The sequence below is a fragment of the Pygocentrus nattereri genome, chromosome 2, assembly GCF_015220715.1.
Source record: "Pygocentrus nattereri isolate fPygNat1 chromosome 2, fPygNat1.pri, whole genome shotgun sequence".
Classification (NCBI taxonomy): domain Eukaryota; kingdom Metazoa; phylum Chordata; class Actinopteri; order Characiformes; family Serrasalmidae; genus Pygocentrus; species Pygocentrus nattereri.
In genome coordinates, this window is record NC_051212.1 from 18,585,978 (window position 1) to 18,608,875 (window position 22,898).

The 22,898-nt window shown below is 40.1% G+C and overlaps 1 protein-coding gene, 1 long non-coding RNA gene and 3 other non-coding genes across 5 annotated transcripts; 1 reads left to right on the forward strand and 4 right to left on the reverse strand.

Annotated features, from left to right (window-relative positions):
* Positions 1-10,798: 10,798 nt before the first annotated feature.
* Positions 10,799-21,237, reverse strand: LOC108442815. The gene is made up of 5 exons (XM_037535158.1): positions 21,094-21,237; positions 13,128-13,349; positions 11,513-11,767; positions 11,302-11,428; positions 10,799-10,857 (listed from the first exon to the last, which is right to left on the reverse strand). The coding sequence occupies exons 1-5, from the start codon at positions 21,122-21,124 to the stop codon at positions 10,848-10,850; spliced, it is 645 nt and encodes a 214-aa protein (XP_037391055.1). The 5' UTR covers positions 21,125-21,237; the 3' UTR covers positions 10,799-10,847.
* LOC119262688 lies at positions 17,390-17,553 on the reverse strand. The gene has a single exon (XR_005129830.1). It is a non-coding gene; the product is annotated as a U1 spliceosomal RNA (small nuclear RNA).
* On the reverse strand, positions 18,398-18,561 carry LOC119262669. The gene has a single exon (XR_005129808.1). It is a non-coding gene; the product is annotated as a U1 spliceosomal RNA (small nuclear RNA).
* On the reverse strand, positions 20,697-20,887 carry LOC119262704. Its single transcript, XR_005129843.1, has one exon. It is a non-coding gene; the product is annotated as a U2 spliceosomal RNA (small nuclear RNA).
* A 56-nt stretch (positions 21,238-21,293) lies between the features above and the next one.
* LOC108410823 lies at positions 21,294-22,548 on the forward strand. Its single transcript, XR_001856516.1, has 3 exons — positions 21,294-21,376; positions 22,161-22,292; positions 22,395-22,548. It is a non-coding gene; the product is annotated as an uncharacterized LOC108410823 (long non-coding RNA).
* Positions 22,549-22,898: the final 350 nt, after the last annotated feature.

Consider the following 22,898-nt stretch of genomic DNA (forward strand, 5'->3'; position numbering starts at 1 on the left):
TGATAATCTGTTTTTTTTTTGAGGGTTAGGAAACAACTGATCTTTGATCTATGAAAAATAGTAAATATGTTCTAATTTAGCACTGCTGTGCAATGAAAAACATGTTTTAATTTTTGTATTTTGTATTTTTTGTATCACAAAGCAATTGGTCTTTATACTACATAAATAATTTAGGATGAACAGACCAATAGAAATGCTCCAAAAATATTTGGAGTAAAACATTTTTTCTTTACATTCAAATTTAATGTCTTGGAACTTTTGAGATACATGTTTTTCATTGGGCAGTGCCAATTTATATTGTCAATTTTTTTCTTGAATGTTTATGTTCAGTTAATTTTCAGAATTACTGTTTATGCTTCATGTCTGCTTCTCCCTGCACTACAACAGAAAGCTTCTTGTTGACTAATAAGAGAAAATATTTACATCAGCCACTTTAATTTCTTGGAGCAGTGTTCAACAGATTAACACAGGGAATAATTCTATGTAAGGTCATAGTTCGTATTTTCTTTGCAAACACTCCAGACTGTGATGTCCACACACACACATTTTCTAAGCTGCTTCTCCTTCTGGGTCTTGGGGGGGGGGGGGGGGGGGGGGGTGCTGGAGCCTCTGAGTGATGTCCATTTTTAAAAAAAAGAAAGTAGGGGTATGAATAAATGTGGCTGTATATCAACACTGTCTTATTTTGACGATTGTACACAGTTCCTGGAATGACAGATAAAAGGCTCAGTATATTAAATGTCTGTACCAGGTATGCAACACTACAGATCTTGTGGGTTATGTTGTGATTGCACCAGAATTGATTAATTTTCCAGGTTGTTCACTTTGAAGTTTAATTTTAAGTAAAGTGTAAAATCAACCAAATGTTTTTAAGGTTAACATTTGCACAACTTGGAGCTCTGTGAGGTGCTTTTACCTTTTTTATGAAACTGCTGCTCTTTTCCAATAAATAAGATTTGATACCATTGACTTTATGTAATTTTGATGTTTTTGCAGTTGTAATATTAGTGCCACCTGAACTTCGAATATTTTGGGTATAAAACCAGTACGATGTGCATATTTTGATGAGTGACAATAAGTTTTTATAATAATTGCAATAAACTTACACAAGCAAGTTAGATCAGTTGTGCAATAGTTACTATGACTTAAAAAGTTAAGTTACAGGTCCAGTACATATTGAGTGTCAATTACTGAGGGTTTGTCTGTTGAACTTAAAGACATGCGTTTGTTCAACTCAATACAGTTTTACAAATTACAAAAAAAACTGAGTTTCGAAAACTTAATTCATTTGAGGCAAATTACCTCAAATAATTTGAGTAAACTTAACTTGTTAGGGTTTACAGTGCAGGAGCTTTGTCCAAGTCAAAGGCCTGCGGCAGCAACTCTGACACTGCAGAGCTGGTGAGCGAGAACGTCTCCCCCTCTGGGACACCGACGATCCTGATGTTCTGGCGGCGAGACCTGGAATCCAGCTCATCACATTTAGCCTGCAGTGCTAACACATCCCCTGAGTACGTGGTCAACGAGTGCTCCATATCCGACACCGTGGATTTCAGAGTTGAGACCTCAGTTTTTAGAGCAGTGAAATCGCGAATAATTTCAACCTTCATGTCGTGGAGCTCGGACTTTATCGCTGCCCTCAGGTCTTCGGCCACAGCCTGCGCGATCTCGGATCTCAGCGTGGAGGTGTCCAGCGTCTCAACCGGAGTGAGGTACTTAGCCGTAGAGTGAGTAACGGCTCTGGACGGCGAGGCTGTGTGTTGGAGAGCTGGCCGTATAAGCAGCTGAGAGGGGCCGGGATCTTTGGTAGCTTTAGCGGCTTTTGGAGGCATAATGACCACCAAACAAGTCCACAAAGTTCACAAAGACATTAAGTGCAGTGACAAACCAACCAAGAAGTGCAAACGAGCCTCAAAACATTAAAATAAAACTCCGATCGGCGGAGAGCTGCAAAAACACGGCTACACCATGCTGCGTCACACCGGAAGTCTCAGACTCAATGGATCTATTCTCTCTCTTATATAAAAATGTATACATCCGGGTCTGTCTGTCTCTCTCTCTCTCTCTCTCTCTCTCTCTCTCTCTCTATATATATATATATATATATATATATATATATATATATATATACACATATATATTAGTCTTTTGCTAAGATTTTATATTACATCACTGTTGGTCACTGGAGTTGAGGTGGCCGTTTACCATAGATTGAGCGGATCCAGCGGCTGATACTGTCTGGGAATTCATTCATTTACAGTAAAAACCTGATGCTGCTCGACTGTTTACATGTAACCATGGTGACGAAATGTGGGCGGGGCGTTCGGGCAGCGGTGACATCACAGTCGCGGAGGCTATAAAAGGCGAGTGCTGCTTGAAAATCCTTGTTGCGTTTGCGTCGCAGATCCAAAAGCAGGAACGGTAAGTCGGAGCCGGAGTGTTCTGAGTGTATGTATGTATAAATATGTATACATCCGGGTCTGTGTCTCTCTCTTATATAAAAATATATACATCCGTGTCTGTCTCTCTCTTATATAAAAATGTATACATCCGTGTCTCTGTCTCTCTCTCTTATATAAAAATGTATACATCCGTGTCTGTGTCTCTCTCTTATATAAAAATGTATACATCCGTGTCTGTGTCTCTCTCAAATAAAAAAATATATACATCCGTGTCTGTCTCTCTCTCAAATAAAAAATGTATACATCCGTGTCTGTGTCTCTCTCTTATATAAAAATGTATACATCCGTGTCTGTCTGTCTGTCTGTCTGTCTCTCTCTCTCTCTCTCTCTCTCTCTCTCTCTCTCTCTCACATAAAAAAATGCATACATCCGGGTCTGTCTGTCTCTCTCTCTCTCTCTCTCTCTCTCTCTCTCTCTCTCTCTCTCTCTCTCTCTCTCTCCCATAAAAAATGCATACATACATGTCTGTCTCTCTCTCTCTCTCTCTCTCTCTCTCTCTCTCTCTCTCTCTCTCTCTCTCTCCCATAAAAAATGCATACATCCATGTCTCTCTCTCTCTCTCTCTCTCTCTCTCTCTCTCATAAAAAATGTATACATCCATGTCTGTCTCTCTCTCTCTCACACAAAAAAATGCATACATCCGTGTCTGTGTCTCTCTCTCTCACATAAAAAATGCATGTATCCGTGTGTGTCTCTCTCTCTCTCTCTCACATAAAAAATGTATACATCCGTGTCTCTCTCTCTCTCTCTCTCTCTCTCTCTCACACACACACAAATAAAAAATGTATACATCCGTGTCTGTGTCTCTCTCTCTCATTCAAAATGCATGCATCCGTGTGTCTCTCTCTCTCTCTCTCTCACATAAAAAATGTATACATCCGTGTCTCTCTCTCTCTCTCTCTCTCTCTCTCTCTCTCTCTCTCTCTCTCTCTCTCACACACACACACAAATAAAAAATGTATACATCCGTGTCTGTGTCTCTCTCTCCCATGAAAAATGCATACATCCGTGTGTGTGTCTCTCTCTCTCCCATGAAAAATGCATACATCCGTGTGTGTGTGTCTCTCTCTCTCTCTCACATAAAACATGCATACATCTGTGTCTGTGTCTCTGTAGCATAAAAAATGCATGCATCCGTGTGTCTCTCTCTCTCTCACATAAAAAATGTATACATCCGTGTCTCTCTCTCTCTCTCTCTCTCTCTCTCTCTCTCTCTCTCTCTCTCTCTCTCTCTCTCACACACACAAATAAAAAATGTATACATCCGTGTCTGTGTCTCTCTCTCTCTCTCACATTAAAAATGCATAGATCTGTCTGTCTCTCTCATACAAAAAAAAGGTATACATCCGTGTCTCTTTCTCTCTCACAAAAAAAATGCATACATCCGTGTCTGTGTCTCTCTCTCCCATAAAAATTGCATACATCCGTGTCTGTGTCTCTCTCACATAAAAAATGTATACATCCGTGTCTGTGTCTCTCTTTCTCACATAAAAAATTTATACATCTGTGTCTGTGTCTCTCTCTCTCACATAAAAAATGTATACATCCGTGTCTGTGTCTCTCTCACATAAAAAATGCATGCATCCGTGTGTCTCTCTCTCTCTCATACAAAATGCATGCATCCGTGTGTCTCTCTCTCTCTCACATAAAAAATGTATACATCCGTGTCTCTCTCACTCTCTCTCTCTCTCTCTCTCTCTCTCTCTCCCTCTCACACACAAATAAAAAATGTATACATCCGTGTCTGTGTCTCTCTCTCTCTTACATTAAAAATGCATAGATCTGTCTGTCTCTCTCACACAAAAAAAAGGTATACATCCGTGTCTCTTTCTCTCTCACAAAAAAAATGCATAAATCCGTGTCTGTGTCTCTCTCTCCCATAAAAATTGCATACATCCGTGTCTGTGTCTCTCTCACATAAAAAATGTATACATACGTGTCTGTGTCTCTCTCTGACATAAAAAATGCATGTATCCGTGTGTGTCTCTCTCTCTCACATACATATACATCCATGTCTCTCTCTCTCGCTCTCTCTCTCTCTCTCTCACACACACACAAATAAAAAATGTATACATCCACGTCTCTCTCTCTCGCTCTCTCTCACACACACACAAATAAAAAATGTATACATCCGTCTCTTTCTCTCTCTCACATAAAAAATGCATACATCTGTGTCTGTGTCTCTCTCTGACATAAACATTGCATACATCTGTGTCTGTGTCTCTCTCTCTCTCATAAAAAATGCAAACATCCGTGTCTGTGTCTCTCTCTCCCATGAAAAATGCATATATCCGTGTCTGTGTCTCTCTCTCTCACATAAAAAATGCATGTATCCGTGTGTGTCTCTCTCTCTCTCACACACATGAAAAATGTATACATCCGTTTCTGTCTCTCTCTCTCTCCCATAAAAAATTTATACATCCGTGTCTGTCTCTCTCTCACATAAAAAATGTATACATCGGTGTCTGTGTCTCTCTCTCTCTCTCTCTCTCTCTCTCTCTCTCTCTCTCTCACACACATAAAAAATGCATGTATCCGTGTGTGTCTCTCTCTCTCTCACACACATGAAAAATGTATACATCCGTTTCTGTCTCTCTCTCTCTCCCATAAAAAATGCATACATCCATGTCTGTGTCTCTCTCACATAAAAAATGTATACATCCGTGTCTGTGTCTCTCTCTCACATAAAAAATGCATACAGCCGTCTCTCTCTCTCTCTCTCTCTCTCTCACACACACAAATAAAAAATGTATACATCCGTGTCTGTGTCTCTCTTTCTCACATAAAAAAATGCATACATCCGTGTCTGTGTCTCTCTTTCTCACACAAAAAAATGCATACATCCGTGTCTGTGTCTCTCTTTCTCACACAAAAAAATGCATACATCCGTGTCTGTGTCTCTCTCTCCCATAAAAATAGCATACATTCGTGTCTGTGTCTCTCTCTCCAGTAAAAATTGCATACATCCGTGTCTGTGTCTCTCTCTCACATAAAAAATGTATGCATCCGTGTCTCTGTCTCTATCTCACATAAAAAATGTATACATCCGTGTCTGTGTCTCTCTCTCACATAAAAAATGTATGCATCCGTGTCTCTGTCTCTCTCTCACATAAAAAATGTATACATCCGTGTCTGTCTCTCTCTCTCTCACATGAATAATGTATACATCCGTGTCTCTCTCTCTCTCTCTCTCTCTCACATAAAACATGCATACATGTGTCTGTGTCTCTCTCTTTCATAAAAAATGCATGCATCCGTGTGTGTCTCTCTCTCTCTCATACAAAATGCATACATCCGTGTCTCTCTGTCTCGCTCTCTCTCTCACACACACAAATAAAAAATGTATACATCCGTGTCTGCGTCTCTCTCTCTCTCTCACATAAAAAATGCATACATCTGTCTGTCTCTCTCACACATAAAAATGTATACATCCGTGTCTCTTTCTCTCTCTCTCCCATAAAAAATGCATACATCCATGTCTGTGTCTCTCTCTCAAATAAAAAATGCATGTATCCGTGTGTGTCTCTCTCTCTCACATAAAAAATGCATACATCCGTGTCTGTGTCTCTCTCTCCCATAAAAATTGCATACATCCATGTCTGTGTCTCTCTCTCACATAAAAAATGTATGCATCCGTGTCTCTGTCTCTCTCTCACATAAAAAATGTATACGTCCGTGTCTGTGTCTCTCTCTCACATAAAAAATGTATACATCCGTGTCTGTCTCTCTCTCTCTCACATGAAAAATGTATACATCCGTGTCTCTCTCTCTCTCTCTCTCTCTCTCTCACACACACAAATAAAAAATGCATACATCCATGTCTGTGTCTCTCTCTCTCTCTCACATAAAACATGCATACATGTGTCTGTGTCTCTCTCTTTCATAAAAAATGCATGCATCCGTGTGTGTCTCTCTCTCTCTCATACAAAATGTATACATCCGTGTCTCTCTCTCTCGCTCTCTCTCTCACACACACAAATAAAAAATGTATACATCCGTGTCTGCGTCTCTCTCTCCCTCACATAAAAAATGCATACATCTGTCTGTCTCTCTCACACATAAAAATGTATACATCCGTGTCTCTTTCTCTCTCACAAAAAAAATGCATACATCTGTGTCTGTGTCTCTCTCACATAAAAAATTTATACATCCGTGTCTCTCTCTCTCTCTCACATGAAAAATGCATATATCCGTGTCTGTGTCTGTCTCTCTCTCTCTCTCTCTCTCTCTCTCTCTCTCTCTCTCTCTCCCATAAAAAATTTATACATCTGTGTCTGTGTCTCTCTCCCATAAAAAATGCATACATCCGTGTCTGTGTCTCTCTCTCACATAAAAAATGTATACATCCGTGTCTCTGTCTCTCTCTCACATAAAACATGCATAAATCTGTGTCTGTGTCTCTCTCCCATGAAAAATGCATATATCTGTGTCTGTCTCTCTCTCTCTCTCTCACACACATAAAAAATTTATACATCCGTGTCTGTGTCTCTCTCACATAAAAAATGCATACATCCGTGTCTCTGTCTCTCTCACACACATAAAAAATGCATACATCCGTGTCTGTGTCTGTCTCTTTCTCTCTCTCCCATAAAAAATGCATACATCCGTGTCTCTCTCACATAAAAAATGTATACATCCGTCTCTCTCTCTCTCTCTCTCTCTCTCTCTCTCACACAAACACAAATAAAAAATGCATACATCCGTGTCTGTCTCTCTCTCTCATTCAAAATGCATGCATCCGTGTGTGTCTCTCTCTCTCTCACATAAAAATGTATACATCTGTGTCTCTCTCTCTCTCTCTCTCTCTCTCTCTCTCACACACACAAATAAAAAATGCATACATCCATGTCTGTGTCTCTCTCTCCCATGAAAAATGCATACATCCGTGTCTCTTTCTCTCTCACACAAAAAAATTGCATACATCCGTGTCTGTGTCTCTCTCTCCCATAAAAATTGCATACATCCGTGTCTGTGTCTCTCTCTCCCGTAAAAAAATGCATACATCCCTGTCTCTCTCTCTCTCTCTCAGATAAAAAATGCATACATCCGTGTAGGGCTGCATGATTTGGGCAAAATATCTAATTGCGATTTTTCCACAGAATATTGCGATTTAAATTGTGATTGTTTTTAATTCATTAAATCCTAAACCTGTATTAGTGTTTCAAATATCTATCAAATATAATTAAAAACTTTTACATGAAAAAAATTCCCAGGGTTGTCAGATTAAATGCAGTTGTCAGTTTTATTTTAACAACAAAATATACAGAAATTCGCATAAAGGTTTAACTGCAACATCAGTAACTGACTAGTCAGCAGTGGACAGTCATGCATTAGTAGAAAAGCTGAAATAAGCAAAATATCACAGTTATATGTTAAACTCTGAGTACAAGATGCATTTTTACAAAATAAACTTAGCAGTAAATCACATTAAGGGCAAAAGTAGCATCACCAAATGTTCGTATTTATAGACAGAAACCAGTGATGACAGGTTTCTTGCCAAAAAGATGAGCATGTCCACCTTTTGTGGCTTAATGCATGAACGCTGACAACAATGTTGCCTCCTGCACTAAAGAGCCTTTCTGAGGGTGAACTTGTTCCTGGTGCACAAAGATATTTGCGGGCCTGCCTGCTCAATCTTGGAAAGTTTTGGTCCACTGGTTTATGTCGGCTGCCTTTATCATGTTAGACGTGTTATCTGTGGTTATGCACACTTGCCCCTCGTCATTTAAACCCCAGTTGGCCAACGCGTCTTTTAATCCATTCGCGATGTTCTCTCCCGTATGGTCAAGAGAAAAGTACGAAGTATGTAGAGAACATATCTTTCACATCTTTAATTCAAAATGTTAATTTATGAAGTGAACAGTGAGGCTTTGGTAAGGTTCAGCGGTTCGGCTCGACCACATATCTGTCGTTGTCGCGTGATACTCCACACTTCTCAGCTCCGTTTCAACATTGTTCCTACATGTAGTTTACAGTTCTGGAATGGCGACTTGGCTGAAGTATGTGCGGGATGGAAGCTGGTATCTTTTGTCAAGAGTCAAGAGAAAGTTTTGAAAGCCATTTTTGGACACTGTAAATCGGTACCATGTCTTTAGCCATGTACTTCGCGATAGCATCGGTTATCTCGCGGTGCCTTCGCGAGCTTTTTTTCCATATGGTGCAATGCGGTCGAACGCCTGTGTAACAGAAGTTTGCCTGGCCGTGGTACCAGATAAATGTGCCTGAGGTAGGGATTCATCCCTGGACCTTTTTAACATGCACTCATCGTACAGCTGTCCATGATGTTTCTTCAGGTGTTGATAGAGGTTAGTGGTGTCATCTCGTGCGGTTAGCACCGATGCTCCACACGTCTTGCACAGTACCTGTTCTTGGCCAATGTCAGTTTTCCTGAAACCAAAATGCTCCCACACACACATGCCATTTTTCGTTGGTACCAACTCGTCCACTGGACTTTGGGCCTCGCACGGTTGCTCAAATGAAAGGTTAATCTTTCGATTTCTGCCTTAGGGATGTGCATGACTAGCGGCTTCTGATTGGTCAACAGCAGGCCGTTCACGCGTTTTTTTGTTGTTGGGTAGATTTTCCCTGGTCCTACTTGCAGGCTATTGGCTCATTCAAATCGCAGCTCTTGCGATTGGAAAATCGCATCCATTCAAATCGCGATTAATTGTTCAGCCCTACATCCGTGTCTCTCTTACATAAATTCATACATCCGTGTGTGTGTCTCTCTCTTACATAAAAAAATTCATACATCCGTGTGTGTCCACACACACCTGAAAAAAAATAAAGGGAACACTTAAACAACACAATATACAAATCAAACTGTCCACTTAGGAAGTGTGGACGAATCCAGTCCTGCGTGTTTGTTGATGCAAAACAAATGAGACGAGTAGATCAGACTGAAGTTAAACAAACGGTTTTATTACAGAATTCTGGAGAGGTTACAAACAGAGAACATGCATCATGTATCTCCCAAGTAAGCTCTGACCCCTTCTCATCTGACTCCCTTTTAATAGTCGCATGACCGCTCCTCCCTTACCCAAGATATCCGTAGGTTCCATCAAGCCTCCAATGTGTGTGTTAGCCCAGCTCACCAATCTATACCATAAAAGTTTAAGGATGCGCTCGAGACGTGAGCGTGTCTGCAAGGTCAGCTTAAGGTATTCCCTGTGTTTATCAACTCCCCCCCCGTTTTCCAGACAATGGCTCTGCTTATCTGACCAGATGAACCACATGTGTGGTGTGCTAATCCCAGTGTCTACTACGATTAGCTTCGAGGTATTTCCTGTTATCTGACGTCCTTGTGTAACCGTTAGTCAGCACACAGCCTTATGTGCTGACTCTTAGCTCTTAGAATTGGACAATATGACCATTAAGCTTTCAATGCTAAACATAAGCTTTCTTTAATAAATCTTAAAACAGTAATATGATCAATAATAAGGCTAATAACTCCACAGAAGCAACACTGATTGACAATCAATTTCACATGCTGTTGTGCAAATGGAATAGACAACAGGTGGAAATTATTGGCAATTAGCAAGATGCACTCAATAAAGGAGTGGTTCTGCAGGTGGGGACCACAGACCACTTCTCAGTACCTTTCTGCTTTCTGGCTGATGTTTTGGTCACTTTTGAATGTTGGTGGTGCTTTCACACTCGTGGTAGCATGAGACGGACTCTACCACCCACACAAGTGGCTCAGTGTAGTGCAGCTCATCCAGGATGGCACATCAATGTGAGCTGTGGCAAGAAGGTTTGCTGTGTCTGTCAGCGTAGTGTCCAGAGGCTGGAGGCGCTAGCAGGAGACAGGCCAGTACACCAGAAGACGTGGAGGAGGCCGTAGGAGGGCAAAAACCCAGCAGCAGGACCGCTACCTCTGCCTTTGTGCAAGGAGGAACAGGAGGGAGCACTGCCAGAGCCCTGCAAAATGACCTCCAGCAGGCCACAAATGTGCATGTGTTAGAAACCGACTCCATGAGGTTGGTATGAGGGTCCGACGTCCACAGATGGGGTTTGTGCACACAGCCCAACACCGTGCAGGACGCTTGGCATTTGCCACTGGCACCCTGTGCTCTTCACAGATGAAAGCAGGTTCACACTGAGCACATGTGACAGACGTGACGGGGTCTGGAGACGCCGTGGAGAGCGATCTGCTGCATGCAACATTCTTCAGCATGACCGGTTTGGCAGTGGGTCAGTAATGGTGTGGGGTGGCATTTCTTTGGAGGGCCACACAGCCCTCCGTGTGCTCGCCAGAGATAGCCTGACTGCCATTAGGTACCGAGATGAGATCCTCAGACCCCTTGTGAGACCATATGCTGGTGTGGTTGGCCCTGGATTCCTCCTAATGCAGGACAATGCTAGACCTCATGTGGCTGGAGTGTGTCAGCAGTTCCTGCAAGATGAAGGCATTGATTATATAATAATAATAATAATAATAATAATAAACACACACACACACACACACACACACACACACATATACATACACACATATATATATATATATATATATATATATATATATATATATATATATATATATATATATATATATATATATATACAGACGCACACAATATATATGCATGCATTCATATACATATGTATGCATATATAAGTACATACATACATGTATACACACACACCAGCCCCCCTTCCAAGCCATTTATTATTGAAGAGAGATCCCAAAGTACCACCACTGAATATAGATTATTTGGGTGGTGGCCCTTGGTCCTTGGACATGGTACTGACATTGTAGTGTGCATGCTGCTTTTTTTATTTTTAGTCTATTACAGTCTATTTAGTCTATTAGAGTGAAAGCACAGACTGTACATACCCCTGAGGATGACTGAAAATGGACGAGCCCAGCAAATATGCCTTTTGTAAAACGTCAGCATTTCTCTCTCTCTCTCTCTTGCGGATCTCTTGTGAAATCACCTTCAAGTCTGGTTCAAATTTCCAATCTACAAAAAATGCAAACTTGAAGTGAGAAAAGAAATATGTGCAATCAGCAAAACTCTGGTTACTTCCAATATGTGAGTCCTAACCATGACTATCCAGACTGCCCCTGCCTCTGGCCTCTAAGACCGATCCACGGCGCTCTGAATTGTCGCTGCCACCGTCTTCCAGGGCTGCACAATGTCTTCCTGGACTTCGTCTTCCACTGATGTCCAAAGCCGAAACATGACTGTGCCTGCCTCGGTCATCTGAGGGTAGTCCTTGGCTATCTAATCTGTGTCTCACTTCCAACGTCTGTTGCTCCTGGTTAGTTTGTCTGTCTGCTGCTTCTATATTCTTCAGATCTGAAATATAAGTTTAATTTTCATGCAGGACCATGTTTGTCTGACAGGAGGCCAGAGTCAAAAAGTGTCTTTTTTTCAGAACTTCATTCTGAAGAAAAAAAAGTTATGAAAAATTTTTACTCTTCAAATAACCTCTTATGAATTCTTATTTTATTTTCTTAACCATTTTCTTAAGAGATTCTAAGAACAAATGGTATTCTTGAAATTATTATATTCTTAAATGTTTTTTCAACCTTCTAACAGACCCATACTTTCTTAGGCTGTAAGAACTGACGAAGTCAGAGTCTAAATTTACAGACAGTCTCTGCTCCTCTTGCCCATCCTCATCTGTCACCACTCAATTATCATAATTTCCAATGAGGCCTTTTCCCTGTTTTTTTCCACCATCACCTAGTTCTTGTTTACTAAATTTTTAAATGCCTGGTTTGATGATTTTCCTCTCTTTTGCTCCTCTGAGTGGATTAACTAAACAGAAATGAAGTTAATCCACATTCAAAATCTCTCATGCGTTGTTTATGATGTGTGGTAAACTGCACCGTAGCCCACATAAGGAAACAATGAAGATGTTCTTAGGAAAACAAACACTTAAAAGTTCATGAGAGGGACTTTCATTCCCCAACATCTTCCTACTTTTTTTCTTTAATTTGTTTTTGAAATAGATGCCAAGTAAAAGTTGACAGATTTATGATGCGTTCTTAACCCACAGAATTGTTTGCACTTTTGTACTCGAGTGTGTATTCTGTTCTTCCCTAAAAAGAAATCCCAAATAAGAAAACATTGGTGAATAGCAGAATCTTTGTCAAAGCTGCATAAGTGGATTTTAAGAAGAAATTTCTGCTAAAGAACAGTTGATGAATGAGGCCTGAAATGCAACTGTTAAAAATAAAAATAATAATCTCAGGTATTCTCTTAAGATAATCTTCATTATTTTCTCAATAAAAGAAAAATCTTCATTGTTTTCTTATGTGGGCTACATTGCATTTTACCATGTAAGGGGAGCAAAATACCAAGGGGAGCAAAATGTAGGAAAAACATCAAACCGATAGTTGATAAATTTTTTTTAGCAAACTACAACTAAAGGTAATGGTGGAAGAAACAGGATGGGCAGGAGTAGCAGAGGCAATGTCTGTGATAAATGTAGGCACTAAACTGAGGCTGTCATAATATTTAGAAAACATTTAAGAACATTTTCTAGAATACCACTTGCTCTTAGAATGACACTTAAGAAAATAGTTAAGAAAAGAAAATAAGTATTCTTAAAAAGGTATATGAAATATAAATGTCATTTTTTTCTTAAGACACTTTGATAAATTTGGCCTCTGGACAAAAAGATACTGTATATGTAATGACAGTCTCTTACAAGCTGCACTGGTCCACATGGTCCTGTATTTCAGCATGGCAGAATAGTTCGTTGCATTAAATGCACTGCATCTTTGGCCCATTTTCATGTATTGCTTTAGATATATTCTAAGACTCACATCCAGGAGACCATTCCAAACACTACAGTCCCTCTTCAGTTTGCACACCGTCGGAACAAGTCCACAGACGACGCAGTGAACGCTGCCACACAGCCCCCACACACCTGGAGAGCAAGAACACATATATCAGAATGCTCTTCATTGACTGCAGCTCAGCATTTAACATGGTCATCCTAAACCAACCTTTAGGAAAAGCTCCTCACCCTCGGACTGACACCCGCCCTCTGTACCTGGGTGCTGAACTTTCTAACAGGTAGAACCCAGTCAGTCAGAGCCAGCAGCCGCACATCCAGCACAAGAACAGTGAGCACAGGGGTCCCCCAGGGCTGTGTACCGAGCCCCCTTCTGTACACACTTCACTTATGACTGTGTGGCCTCCCAGAACAGCACCAGCATCAAGTTTGCTCATACTACAGTCGTTGGACTGATCACTGGTGGGGACGAGACAGCGTACAGGAAGGAGGTGGCTGAGCTGGTGGCCTGGTGTCATAATCTTTCCCTGAATGCAGACAAGACCAAGGAAATGATTGTTGATCCATGGAGGAAGCTTAAGCTGCACACACCCATGTACATTGGTGAGACTGAGGTGCAGAGGGTGAAAACCTTCAAATTCCTCAGCATGCACATCAGTGAGGATCTCACCTGGTCTCGCAACACACACATCAGGAAGTCCCAGCAGCGATTATACTTTCTGAGAAGACTGAGGAAATTTGGCATGCCAGCCAAAATTCTCAGCACCTTCTACAGGAGTACGATCGTGAGGAGTGTTCTTACCAACTCCATCACGGTCTGGTATGGAAACTCTACTGCTCAGGACAGAAAGGCTCTGCACTTACTACCTCTTCCCCCCCCCTCCCATCATGAACTGGTTTAACTTTGGCCAACCTTGCACTTAATAACTGCACCTTACCTATAATACTACTGCTGCTGCTGTTAGAACAATACTGTTAACATCGATACCTTGCACAGAACATTACTGTTCACATCGGTTACTTGATGCACTTTATGAACAACTGCTCTACATATTTGCACATGCAACTAATTTTATTTCAACTTTGCACATACTGCACATTTGTACTATTGCTTTTAGAGTTATTCTTATTTTTTTCTCTATTCTCTTAAGATTATATTTGGTGAATGGAGGAACAGCAAAGTAAGAATTTCATTGTACAGTGTAACTGCCTGTTCTTTCACTTAGCTTCTCTATGCCAAACAGGCCCGCTTACGGATGCCCTGGGCATACATGCTAAAGGGTTAAATATGGAGAACTCAACCCACTTTGCAAACACAACTGTGAGAAATTTTGCCACTAAATCATGTAGTTTTGACCTCTATATTGTCAATTTCTTGCCTCTTCTACAAACCTTTAATGATCAGTACAAATGAACGTGAACACGTTTAAAACACACTGTATGTTATGTTATGTATGTTTATGTCCATCCTGTCTGTTCATTTCTCTCGGCCGAACACTGCTCGGGTTTTATTTATAGGCATCCTTAGGCCCAAGTTAGGCCTAACTAGTTTAAACTGTAAAAGGGCTGCTGATGTGTATTTGAACCCGCTTATTGCTGCCAGCAGATATTTCTTTTTATTCATCTGATTATTCTCTACAAATATCTAGCCAAACCAAATAGTAGATCCCAGAGACAAGAAAGTACGATCTGTGAAGTTTTCTCCCATTACTCAGGCACATGAAATAAGCCCAGGCAGCATAAAGGGGATGCAGTTGTGCAGCACAGCATGTTTGACCTTTTAACTTCTAAAAGGAACATTTTAGACCTACAGGGTATGTTTTTCCCCTGATTCCTTCAGTCAAACCAAAATAATCTGTAATTTGGCCACACAGATTTTTCACAAAAAATGCATAATATGCAAAACCTACTTTTGCAAACTAGTCATAGGGTTTTTGCTCAATTCCCACACAACTAGTGTCAAAACACACTCAGAAAAGCCAGAACCTCAATAACTATTAAAAATCTTCACTTTTATAAACCATATGGCTGCCATATGCCAATGAACACATCTGAAATAATTAATAAGTTCAAAAATTCCATAACTCAATGCTTCATCAAAATTTGAAACTTAATAGGCTACCTCTGAATGTACTCCTCAATATGAATATCAATTGTGGGGCACTGTAACTTAAATACCTCAATCTGTAAATCCAATCAGGCTGAAATTTCTGCAACTAGTAACTACTTGACAAAGGAGATATCAAGGTCACAATAATTTCATAATTCTTTTACAACTACTCTTTGGATTTTCATCTCAACTGGTCTAGAAATACTCAGGCCTCTCTAGGTAAATCATTTTGGGAAAAAAAATGCCTTTATTACTTAACATGGTGTTGCTCCATCAAATAATCACTGTAGCCATGACATTGCTAGCTTCAATTGCTTCAAATTTATCAGTCCTTGGTTCAATCATCTCAAAACGTCATAGGCTTGTCAAATAAATACATTCTGGTGGTGTCTGCCAAGTTTCTTCAGGTGGGGTGGCTTTAGCACTAAAACACAATATTATTACAAAGTCCACAGATAAACAATCAATGCCATCAGATTCAGGATACCTTGTCACCCACTTTCACTTGGCTGCTCTATGCCAAACGGGCCCCCCTATGGGTGGCACTGGGCCTCATTATGGCATACATACTAAAGAGGTTACATATGGAGAACCAAACCACTTCGCAAACACAACCATGAGAAATTTTGCCATTAAATTATATAGTTTTGACATCTATGTTGATGTATTCCTGCATCTTCTACAAACCTTTGACCAGCACAAATGAATGTAAACTTATTTAAATTGCTCTGCCCACTGTTTGACAACACATGGCCTTTTGATAAGCTGACTTCCTTTCAGTTTCATTTTCCCTGCCTATAAATAAGGCCCAAACAGTGATAGTCCTTCTTAGGCCCAATTGGTTTAAACTGCAAAAGGGCTCATACTCCTCATACATACTTGAATCCACTTATTGCTGCTCACCGCTGTATTTCTTGTTATGATGATTCTTCCCTACAATAACCTGGCCAAACCAAACTGTAGGTCATGAAACATGAAACTTCGTCAACAGATGGTACTCTTTCCCACTACTCATGTGCTGAAATAAGCCCAGTTGGCATAAAAGGGATGCAGTTGCACAGCACGTTCGACCTTTTAACTTCGAAAGCAAAATTTTTAGACACCGATCCCTTCAGTCAAAACAAAATAATCTGTAATTTGGGACTTTTTCCTCCGCCCAGTTAGATTATTCACATAACTGAAAATGTGCAAAACATTTTTGCAAACTAGTCAGTTTTCTCTCAATTCTCACACCACTGGTATCAAAAAACTCACAAGAGTCTGAACCTCAATAATAAGCAAATAATCTTGACTTATACAAACAATATGGCTGCCATATGCCACTTAACACATTTGAAATTATGAATTAATTCCGAATGACACTGACAAATGAAGGCCTTTTGAGAAGCTCTGAATTCCATGCATTTTTCTTCTTCTCTCTATAGATAAGTCCCAAACTAAATCAGGCCTTGTTAGGCCTAGGTGGCTAAAACCATATCACTGCCGTTTGCAGCTATATCGTTCTCTTTGGTTTCATATTAGGGCATCTGAATGAGCACTAAACTCAGGACAGCCATATAATCTGAAATAAATAAAGCCAAAATTACAACAACTGCTGCTATCAATTCTTGTGCATTTAAGAAATTGACAAAGAAAAAACCTCCAGCCACATAAAACTCCAGAGACGCTCACCCGTTACTTTTGGTCCATGTGCATGAAATTCTCGAGGTGACAGAGACCACACAAGTTGTGAGAAAACAAATTAAAAGCCTACACATTTTTCTTACACATCAAATCTATTGTCATACATAAATCAAATTAGAAAACAAAACCCACGAAAAAAAAAACCCCAGAGGTTTTCTGCATGCATATTGTGTCAGACTGTGTACCAAACTACTCAAGATGAAGTCTCAAAAGGTACATGGGGAAAAAATAAAGACGATTTCACAATTTGCTTAATAATAAAGACCTGGACATCATTACACTAAACAGCCCTCTTTTTTTTTAACAACTAAAAATCCTCACATTTCCTTACAAAAGATATTAGCACATCATTGCATGTCTTTCCTTTGACCAGTGAAATCAGGGGAGAGCGCGAACGCAGTCCCCCACTACCAGAAATTATGCAGTCGAGATTCCCACATTTGGGGAATTCGCAGGGGTCAGCACAACCGGAGTGCAATGGCCGAGCCTCACCCTGGGTGAACCACCTTCTTGATCATGGTATCTCCCCTGCCAGGTAAGTATGAGTTGTACACACACTGGAGAGCATCACCACCACTGGCTGTACTATTCACAGTGACGGTGGACAATTCATTCACTACATAAACAAAACAAGGAAAACTATAAATGACAAAAATAAACAAAGCACACGAACTGCATAGTACATAAATGTACATACAAAAGCATATGTAGATGTTTTTCTTGTGAATAAGACCCAGAACACCACTTCCCATGATGCACTGCTTCTCAATTTGTCCTCTCACAACTCTTTGGTCTTGTGGTTCTCTTTGGTTTTATATTAGTGCATCTAAATAAAATTAAAAATAAAAAATAAAATCACTGCCAAACAAACTGAATAAATAAATAGTCAGAAATTACAACCACTGCTTTCACTGTTCTCACACACCAAAGAAAAAAAACAAAGAAAATGTCTCCTCCCACAACTACACACATCACACACTAGGGGCACTCTCACCTTACTCTTTGTTCACATGCATTAGTCACAGACAAAGAAACGAGCTGCAACAAAGCCAAAAAAAAAAAAAAAACCCATTCACTTTTCTTACATATCAGAGCATTACACAGTCATAAAAATAACCAGAGACTTCAAAAAAATTAATACAATAAGATAAGCTCTCTACATATGTATTTCACAGCTCTTTTTTTGCCAGATTGTGGACAAAACCATTTATCAATATAAAGTCGTGTCCCCCCGAAAAACTTGGTAGATAAAATAAACGGAGAAAGCCATGAACATGATCCCACAACCCATACAGTTATACTAAATAACAACTATAGCAAAAGATCACATGCCGTTCTAATAATTCCTCCACCACCATATAAACAGTCTTCTTTTGACCAGTGAAATCAGGGGAGAGCGCGAACGCAGTCCCCCACTACCAGAAATTATGCAGTCGAGATTCCCACATTTGGGGAATTCGCAGGGGTCAGCACAACCGGAGTGCAATGGCTGAGCCTCACCCTGGGTGAACCACCTTCTTGATCATGGTATCTCCCCTGCCAGGTAAGTATGAGTTGTACACGCACTGGTGAGCATCACCACCACTGGCTGTACTATTCACAGTGATGGTGGACAATTCAGTCATTACACAACCAAATGATGAAACCAAGAAAAAACAACAAAAACAAAAAAGCCACATACTGCATGGTGCTTTATCCATGGATATCACACGCACAACAGAACATTGGGCTGTTTCACTTGTGAATAAAAGTCAGAACACCACTTCCCATGATGCACTGCTTCTGAACATATCAACGTTCTACTCAAGTGTTTGTTTCCTTTGCTTTTATATATTATGGCATTTAAATGAGCTCTAAACTCATGGAAGCCAGCTGATCTTGGAAAAAAAAAAAGGAGAAATAACGGCTGCTTTTCATCTTATGCACCACAGAAATCGACAGACAGAAAATGTCTCCACCCACTATTACAGACATCAGACACTAGGGGCGCTCTCCCGTTACTCTGTATTCATTAAATCCACAAGAGTCACCACAGACAAAGCAATACGCTGACGCAAAGCAAAACAGGGAAAAAAAAAGCCTTCATTCATTTTCTTACACATCAATAGATTCAAGTGTCATAAAAAGGGACCAGCCACAAGCTTTCCATATGACCAAGCTTTTCTGTCAAATTGTGGACCAAAACATTATTTCTCATCATAAAACACTAAAAACTAGTAAAAAAAATAAACAAAAAATACAGAAGACCATGAACACAATTCCACAGTTCACTTAATGGTAGAGACTTCCCTATGAATCTTATTTTCACTAAACATTCATCATCTTGTACTGTAAAAAATACTAAATGACTAAACTATAACAGACACTAGCATACTTAACCCCTTACAAACACGCAAAAACATCACCACATGAGCAAAGTCTTCTTTTAAACAGTGAAGTCTGGGGGATTCCAGGGGTCAGCATGACCAGAAGAGCAATGGCTGAGCCTGGGTGAACCACCTTCTTCTTAATCACAGTATCTCCTCTGCCAGGTATGTGAGTTCTACGCACACTGGGGAGTGAAATCACTACTGGCTAAACTATTCACTACGATGGAGCGCGCTCAATTAATTACACAACAAAATGAATCTAAATATACTTCCTGCTCTACAAGAAACTATTTTGCTGTGTATAAAAGCTGTTGTCTGAAGAAAACTTCCCCGAAATGGTAAGTTTACAAAAGAAGGAAAACACACTTTACTTTTAATGCAAGTCAATGGAACCGCAGTTTTTTTTCCAAGTATTTCAAATTAGGCCAAAGACTTGTGTAAACATTCCATTTCGAGTTACTAGCTGCATGTTTATATCATATTGCTGCATGTTCGCAGATTATTACCATGTGTATATAATTTGTGTATATAATTTATATAACTAACATTTAATTATAAATATACAAATATGTAAAATATTTTATAGATGTTTTATATACACAAGAACAAATACACAGGCTTGTTTATGTTATTAAATATTGTTCTTTTTATGGACACAGTTCTATTTTAAAGTATCTACATTCACAACAGTCAAAACACACAGGAACATGTCTGACTTTTCCTAGCACAACTCCTACGATATTAAGGCAGTGTTTTTTTTACCATTTCTTGTTCTTTGGACCATGAAAACCACAGAAAGGAAAAAGCCTCCAGCTGTTATGACAGACATGATGCACTACAGGAGCTCTCCTATTGCTTTTCCAGTCCTACTTTTTCAAAGACATTTAAACTTTTTTTTAATATTTATATTCAATTTACATATAACATTTGACACAGGACTGCGACCCTACGTGGACTAAGCGGTTAACAATGATGATTTGACACAGGCAAAACAACATGGTACCTCACAGTAAGAGAAATTTAGCCTTCACTCTTTATTTACAGAAGCATTTACACACAATGAGATCAACAAAACAGCCAAGTAAACAAAAAAGCAAAGCAACTGCATAGAGAGAACTACTTCAGCCCCTCATTGCTACATAGTCAACACTTACGCGTCTACATCATTATATCAAATAGCCCTACCTCGGCATGCAGCTTAGACGTGATATTTGCGGAAAAACACGAAAACATCAGGAACGATTTGTGTATTAACACACATACATAACACGTTAAAAGCGCTAAACATAAATACCGATTCTTATTTTCACCAACAGAGGGGGGTGCACCGTTCCCGGAGGTACTGCAATACCGGGTCGATGCGTGGAGTGGACGGAGCAAGCCCCTATTCCATCTCCCTGCTCCAAAAATCAATTTAATATATGGTCCCCGGGTAGGGGACGTATCAGATATTAAACTGATAAGAACAGATACTACACTTGATCTTAGCCAAAAGGCCGAGAAGCGATACTGAAACAGCGCCACAACGAAGCAAGTCACTGTTGAAAGTCGATTGCACGGGGGCGGTAAATAACGCTTTCGGCCATCGTCATCGCCAAAAAATACACAATTCAACAGACGTGCCGTTTTACGCTCAAGCTCTCTGAAGAATAAAGGGACTCAAACGTGCACAGACGCCAAAACATGAAAGCGGAGAAAATTATCATGAGCTCACCAGCGGTCCAATCAGAATCGTCGAAGCACATTTAAGCTTGTTTAAATGTAAGTTTAGAAATAAGATATCGCAAACTTGGGACAAAACAAACGAGAATACGTAGTTCTCGCTAATAAAGTCACAGACCTTAAAGGAGCCGTTTTAAAGGACGACAAACGTTGGCTCTGACAGCACCGCTTGCCTGCCAGTGGCCAAAGGCGGTATTGCAGGCGAAATGTCGCCATGGAGCCTCTCAGAAATGGGAAGGCCAAGCTGTCGATTTGCAGATCTCATCATTGCTTCGGTAACACCATTTAAACCATACACCACTGCACACGCACCATTTAACAGTTTCATTTTCAGTTGAACGAAGAATATACACATGAAAACCAGGATTTATGATCACAAAATATTACAGCGTTATCTGGCCGTTTCAAAGCGTTCAACGTTCCTCGACTCAAACACGCAACGGCCGACGTTAAACTGCCGAATCCCGCTCGTTCATTTTGAATGGCAACATTTGCTGTTAGCCAGATTTTTTAACGCCATTTGCTTAGCATGTATCGTTTTACATCATGCATAAAATATTAAGAACACTTCGTTAGCTTGACATTAATACAGCAACAGGTGTAAATGTCTTACCTGAACGAGGTGCAGAAGCCTCGTCTTCCCAGTTTAGCTAAGTTAACTTCTCCTCGCTAGCTGGGTTAGCGAGCTAATTGGCTAGCATAAACAACGCAGGCCGACCAACTACCGACAGGAAAATACATAAAAACAGAGCTCCGGAGGGCAAATTATCCGTGGGAAGCTGTTAAACCACCGAAGCTGCAACGGGGAAAGTCGTGGCTTAAAGTCTAACAGAATGTATTTTATCGATGTATTCTTGCTTCGTTTAACCACTTCGAGTGGGCCTGATAGCGGCGCCGCTAAAGTAGTTAGCTTAGCCTAGAGCAGCTCGTTAGCTACGCTGATTACTTTAACGCTGACGTCGCGTTATTAGCGCTGGGCGTTTAAAATTTGTATAACATTGTTTTACACGCATTAATAAAAGCTATTATTACTTACTTGTGCCAATGTGAACATTTCAGGAAATCATCATCTTTAGAAGACGAAGACGCGTCTCGCTCCTCGCCTGAACAAAGTCAAAGTCAACTCCCCAACACCGCCCCTCAGCTCATCAGCTCACACCCTGTCCAATCATGATAAAACAAGAGTCAAAAGTAAGTGACATGGACCTGATTGTCATTAGGAAACGAATCATTTTGGGTTGTCTTTTTATTAGTGCAACTATTCTTTTTTTTTTTTTTTTTTTTTTTTTACAGGCACATGTAAAAAAAAGCCAGCCAGCTGTTTTGGATCTCTACTCTCCAGGGTTGTATATCTCCAGGACTGGGTCCTGCAATAAACCAAACAGTGCCTGTATGTACTATGTGTGTAAACTTTAGTAGTTTTAATTAAATCATAGCTTCATTAATAGCTTTTTTGATTGTCTGAAAATGATTCACAGCTGGCTAGTGTCCTGACTGGACTGGACTCGTTCTAATATGACAAACATGATATAAATCAATTGGTGCTCTCTAAGATTAAGTCTTTATATTACTACAGTCTATTTTTATAGAGCAAGGCCTATTGATTCAGTCTTCCTCAAGGAAATCTTGTTCTTACGCACCTTAGAGCAGGGGTCACCAACATGGTCTGTCAATCTGTCATTCCTTTTGGTTTATGTGTGTATAAAAACATGACATGTCAAAATGAAAGAAGCACAGAGCAAGAACACCAATCAGGGCCCAGCACACACTTTGCATTGAGCTTGTTTTGACCTGTTG

Bases quoted from the DNA above. Each gene is read 5' to 3' on its own strand.
- LOC108442815 (XM_037535158.1), bottom strand. From the start codon at position 21,124: ATGTGCTTCGACGATTCTGATTGGACCGCTG. The intron at 11,768-13,127 runs GTAAGAGACTGT...CTTATATTTCAG, and splicing joins CATGTGGACCAGTGCAGCTT to ATCTGAAGAATATAGAAGCA. The intron at 11,429-11,512 runs GTTAGGACTCAC...CATTTTTTGTAG, and splicing joins GGGCAGTCTGGATAGTCATG to ATTGGAAATTTGAACCAGAC.